Source organism: Rhyacophila brunnea, unplaced genomic scaffold (genome assembly GCF_057557595.1).
Source record: "Rhyacophila brunnea isolate RB1 unplaced genomic scaffold, BYU_Rbru_1.0 scaffold_15, whole genome shotgun sequence".
Taxonomy (NCBI): Eukaryota; Metazoa; Arthropoda; class Insecta; order Trichoptera; family Rhyacophilidae; genus Rhyacophila; species Rhyacophila brunnea.
In genome coordinates, this window is record NW_028232806.1 from 18532302 (window position 1) to 18538301 (window position 6000).

A 6000-nucleotide genomic window follows, 5' to 3' on the forward strand; every position below is an offset into this window, starting at 1 on the left:
TTTTTACTACATATTAATAACATTAATAACGTTTGCATGTTTTGGATTCGATTTTAATTTAGTGGTCTTTTGTTTGACCTTTACTCCTATTAGAATTATTTTCATATTGCCATATTGTATAACACAGATATTTTAATATTAAAAAAATAATTACCTCTTATTATTTTTTAAATATCTAAGATAAATATAATCACGAAGCGACCCTGTGCGAAGCCGGGTACTTCAGCTAGTAGTTAATAAAAAATAAATAAACCTTTATGGTGCCATCAAATAAGTTGATCGCACGATACACATCATCATGAAACATAACATCTGTCCTGCGAGAAGGTATCTTGAAAAGATTATAATAGAGTTCTACCACGTAATCGCAAGTTCAATAAATTAATACGTAATTAGTATTTTTTTCGTTTCTGGAGAAGGGGGGGTTTGGACCCGAAAACCCTCCCCTTGTGTACGCGTCTGGGGATGTCAGTGCGTGTACCTATCTGGTATGATATGAATAATTTAGCTTGGTAAATCGGAAATTTGGAAACGGAAATCGAATTGAGAGCCTGCTGGTGTCTGCAAATCGTAGCTGCGGACTACTTTCATGAATGTTCTATTGTGCTCGTGGTTATATTATTATCTTCGTTTCTATCATACGTAAATGTTTCATCAATATTATTTTTAATTTTAAGAGAGCTCAGTAGGTAGTAGTCTCCATAAGATTAGGAGTAGTAAAATTTTTCTGTACAAAAATTAATGAAACAGCTTCTTCATACAAAATAAACCTTATTTAATCTCGTATCATCACAGGGGATTTCACGTAAATATTTTACGTCTTAGAACAAATTGAAAAGTAAATTTAACAATACAGAAATAGACTTATATTATATTTAAGATTTTGCATTGGAGTTGATCCATGATGCGAAGGAGCTGACTCGAGTGAAGACATCAGGACATCCTTTAGCGCATGGGTAGCCCCAGGAGACGATACCAACCAACTGTCCATTACTAACCAATGGGCCACCAGAGTCTCCCTATGAAAGTAGAAGAAAACCTTTTTAATAGTGTTTTTTTATTGATATCAAAGAGAATTTTGGCGTGGGGTTAATTTGTGTAGGAAAAGTAATTTTAAAAACATGGAATGAAAAGCGTATATAAGAAAAGGAATTTCAATGTCAATGAAAACGTAGAATAAGTGAAAATTTGCACTCGTTGCAAGAATCAGCAGGTTAAATAATAATATTTGTCACTTAAATGAATAGAACTTAGAATTTAGATATTTGTTTGAAAGGACTAAAAAAGCGTCTCTATAAGATCGAACAGACTTGAACTAATAAGAATCGATAAATAATTATAGGTATCTACATCCAAAGCTTGACTTACGTGGCATACACCTTCTCCAGCCTTGGTAAGTGTGCAGATCTGGGTTTCATAAACCGTGTTGACGCTAGATAGGGCTTTTTTGCAGACGGCAAAAGTGACAGACTTAAGGCTGATGATCTGAAGGTTGTTAGGAGCTGATCCAGGGTACTGTAAAATAACATTATTTCAAAAATTAGTTTTTTTTTAATTTTCGTCCTTTTAAATAAGTAAATGTGCAGATCTGAGTTTCGTAGACAGGGTTAATCGAAAGCAGGGCGTTTTTGCAGTCGGCAAAAGAGACAGATTGAAGGTTTATTATCTGAAGATTATTAGGTGCTGATCCAGGGTACTATAGAAATAAGATAATTTTATAAATGTTTAATGAAATCATTTTTGTCTCGAATAATAATACATTTTAAAATATTGACTCTATTTAAGGTATGGGAATATATTTTCAAATTCATTGATCCCTATGAGACGCTGGAAATTTCATTGAGTAGGAATAAGTTACAATTATGTAAATGCATCGAAAACATAGGTTAAATTGTTCTCAAAACAAACGGCCGGGAGCAAACTTAATGCAAAATACTGTGCCACTTATTGATAAATCATCGAGTCTGATTAATCATAACCTGGAAGGAACTAGTTATATTAGGTTATGTGCCTAATTGTAATTTATAAGTATATAACAATGCCCTAGCTGTTTTAATACTTACAGAAGTGGATCCCCATCCGGTAAGAGTTAGTGACACACCGCTTCCGGTATTCGAAGTGGAAAGACTGATAGACTCAACGTTTGCTCCGAAGATGATTGGATGAGCGGTGATGACTACGGCAACGTCGTTTTTGTGGAGGTTAGCTTTGTAAGATGGATGAACAGTGAGTCTAGAAACCGAGTACAAGGTGCCTCCGGAGTTCAGGGTAGTGGTTCCGATGACGACGATCGTGTTTGAAGCAGAACGACTAGAAAAAAACAGTTCTCTTCCAAATGATATTCAAATTTCTATTAAAAAACAAACAGCATATTATGACAGCATGCATATGAAGGGGTGGACAAGTTCACGTATCTCGGATCCAGCCTAAATACCCAAAATAAGACAGCAGAGAAGATAAAAATCCATTTTATCTCCGGGAATCAATGCTGGCATGCCTGCAAGCGTATGGTGGGGTCGAAAATTCTAGGCCGAAGAAGTAAACTTCTAATTTATAAAACAATTATAAGGCCAGTGGTCACTTATGGCTGTGAGACTTGGTGCTAACTCAAAACGAGGAAAACAAATTAGCTGTCTTCGAGCGCAAAATACTCCGCAGAATCTTTGGACCCACGTTGGAAAATGGGAACTACAGAATAAAAATGAACCACGAGTTGGAAGAGCTGATTGAACAGCAAACAATCATAAGATACTGTAAGTCCCGAAGACTACGATGGGCGGGACATGTGGAGAGAATGCCTGAAGTTAGAGCGCCAAGGATCATGACGAAGTGGCTACCCCAACGGAAGAGACCCAGAGGCCGTCCAAGAAGGAGATGGGCTGACGCCGTAGAAGTGGACTGGCTTCATATAGGAAGACTCGGTAACTGGAGAAGTGTGGCGAGAGACCGGAGTGAGTGGAGAGCGGTTGTGGAGGAGGCCAAATCCCACCCCGGATGTAGCGCCGTGGAAAAAGAAGAGAAGAAGATTAAAAACAAACATTATACAAAAGACTGTAGCTTCATATTCGATTACGTTAAATGAAGTCAACTAACAGATTAAATTATTTCAAGTAATTATAATTATTAATTCATAGTGATCAAAATAGTGATCTCACCCAGCGATGCAATGAGCAGCTGTGACAATGGTGCGGCTGTTGAGGATTGCGCCTCCGCAGAAGTGAGAGTTGGACGTTGACCTCAGAGAAACTAGGTATTTTGCAGCTCCTGGAGCAGCGTTGGATCCTCCAATGATTCGCGTGTCCAAATTTGACTCGGCGGGAGCACCTGAAAATTAATAATGTTGGAATTTAAAATGATATTCTGCAATTCTCACCGCTATAGATACCTACCTTGCTTGCTCCAAATAAATCTTAACTAATTGAAAATCACTGCATTTTGAATAAATAATCGAATTCGTATACCTAACTATCAATTCACAATAAATTAAACGATTGTTTTTTTTAATAAATCATAATGTATTTTTACCATGTTTAAAGGCGAACAGTGTCACTACAAGGAAGACGGTAGCTCTCAACATGTTTGTAATATCACGAAGACTGATGTTGTTGTTAATTTTTGTTTGCCTTTTTATTTTAAAATAGTCATAAAAATAACTGTTTTAAATCGATACGTGATGTATTAATAATTTTATTGGTATAGTCTTGTAATCTATGACGTATTAGTAAAATGCAGTTTTTTCAGTATATATTTTAATGATTATGTCGTGGGTAAATAATTAATAATAAGAATATACTATTGACATCCTGATATACATTCTGATTGGCAAGTCAAGGTCATGTATGTATAATTTTAAACATCCTGAAATCGTAGTATGTCACGTTTTTTAATGGACTATCTTGATGTCCAGCAAGAAAGTTTTTATTAGAATTAGCAAAAAGCTTAAACATAATAGTAGTATGTTATAATTTTATAGAAATTCAACTTCGTGTTTAGTATCACCAAGTTAATTAGTGGAATTTCTTCGTGCCGTATGGTTGAAGCAAGTCGGCAAACAATACAATTTATAATACTTACCTAAAGACGTTGTTATGCCTAATATCTTTGGAAAATTATATTTTTTGTGTAGTACCTACCAATGGCAATTAAAAAATATTTTTGTTGAGAGGTTAGGCTTAATCGCCTAATGTGGAGTCTTCGCCAATGAATATAATCTACACATTGTACTTTCAGCATTCTGGTTGGAGATGCATTTCAACGAGTATGAGGTACCTTGCTTGAAATCAGATTTTCCATGATTTTCGTTTCACCGCACGTGCAGGTCATCAAATTAATATATCAAACAATAAATAAAACTACTTATTAATTGAGTTAGCATTTACTTTGTAGAATTCCATTTTACAAGAAATGAAAATCTAATTAATATTAAATTCTACAGGTTTTTAAAAAAGGTTTGTCGATAGCTATTTCGGTTGTAACACCATTATCAAGACTATTCAGATAGGCCGTTTGCCTTTGCTTAAATACTATACGTGTATAGATAGAGACTGAATACATTTTCTTATTCGTTCCAGCAATATTATGAATTTTTTACACTTATTATTAATTGTAATATTATTAATACTTTGAAAACCTTAAGTGGGGTTTTTTTTTTAATTTTACTATACGTGTATAGATAGATACGTATAGTATTTAAGCAAAGGCAAACGGCCTATCTGAATAGTCTTGATAATGGTGTTACAACCGAAATAGCTATCGACAAACCTTTTTTAAAAACCTGTAGAATTTAATATTAAATATATTTTCATTTCTTTCAAATAAAACTACCTTCACATTCACTGAGTGAAAACTGAAAAGAGCAGTATGATAACGTAACCTTAGAGCGGAATGCAGAAACATTTGTCATAACTAAAATTCCCTTAGCAGAAAACGCCATGCAGAAACATTGTCCTTAGTTAATATCATTTATATTGAAAATAATACCATATTTAAAAATTCTCTTTCCTATAGTTTAGGTAAATTATTTTATAATTGTTAAACGATGACAAAAATATAACAACTGCATTTTATAAATGCAATAACTGTAAATACATATTAATATTTAATTATAATACTCTAGCGTCAAGTGTCATTTTATCATCTGGCATCTTGTATTTCTGCGGGCTGGCGTATACAAATAAAATAATATTCTGCATGTACTTCCAAACGAATTAACACTACCAATATCCATATTGAGAAAAAATGTTAAATGAATATGAGTGTATGGACTGTTTTATAGCACGCGAATTTATTTTGACAGCAGTTGTCAAAATGGTAATATGGAAAGAGGCGTGTTCATAACAAAAGTTGTCTATGGTTAAGGATTCCTTAACCATAGACAACTTTTGAAACTTGTGAAAACGGTCTATACCAGAATGCAATACAGAGCGCGTATGCTGATGGGCGAAACATGGACAGCTAATAAAATATAATATTGTTGAGAACAATTTAGTTGACTATTAAATGATTCCTATGTCTATTTTTTATATTTCAAAAGAAACTTCTCGAAAATAATGGACTTATGTGGGGTTTAGAGTGGGTAAAGAATTTTAATAATATCAATCAGTACATATCTTCATTAGTTTCTGACTGTCGTATAACTCTGACATATTACAATCCGATAATCCATTACTTGACCGCCATCTTGGTATTTTATAGTCTTCCAATCGGTAACAACATGTATACCCATAAAACATAATATGTATACAGTGCAAATTAATCAAAAAAATCATTAATAAAATTATAGTTTTTATCATCTTGTTTTATCAATCATTGTCATTTAATTTAATATTATAATTGCACAGAAAACTCGAGCGAATTTATTTCTTCAATTTTTGGATAATATACAATTATATCTATAATATAAAAAACAATATTTTTTTGTTTGTTTATTCGTGTTTTATGCGCTGCCATACCGTTCATCCGATTGCGATAAAACTTTGTCAACTTATTGCTTGCACTTGC

General features: G+C 33.6%; 1 protein-coding gene across 1 annotated transcript; it reads right to left on the minus strand.

The window, feature by feature from the left end:
- Window positions 1-875: 875 nt before the first annotated feature.
- Window positions 876-3577, minus strand: LOC147074994 (chymotrypsin-1-like). Its single transcript, XM_085942782.1, has 5 exons — window positions 3526-3577; window positions 3156-3324; window positions 2064-2310; window positions 1369-1515; window positions 876-1019 (listed from the first exon to the last, which is right to left on the minus strand). Exons 1-5 carry the CDS (start codon window positions 3575-3577, stop codon window positions 876-878), a joined length of 759 nt encoding a protein of 252 aa, XP_085798908.1.
- Window positions 3578-6000: the final 2423 nt, after the last annotated feature.

Excerpts from the sequence above, each read along its gene's own strand:
- LOC147074994 (XM_085942782.1), bottom strand. The coding sequence starts at position 3,577 with ATGTTGAGAGCTACCGTCTTCCTTGTAGTGACACTGTTCGCCTTTAAA. Across the intron at positions 2,311-3,155 it reads GCTGCTCATTGCATCGCTGG|TCGTTCTGCTTCAAACACGA; the intron begins GTGAGATCACTA and ends GTTTTTTTCTAG. Across the intron at positions 1,516-2,063 it reads CCGGATGGGGATCCACTTCT|TACCCTGGATCAGCTCCTAA; the intron begins GTAAGTATTAAA and ends GTTATTTTACAG.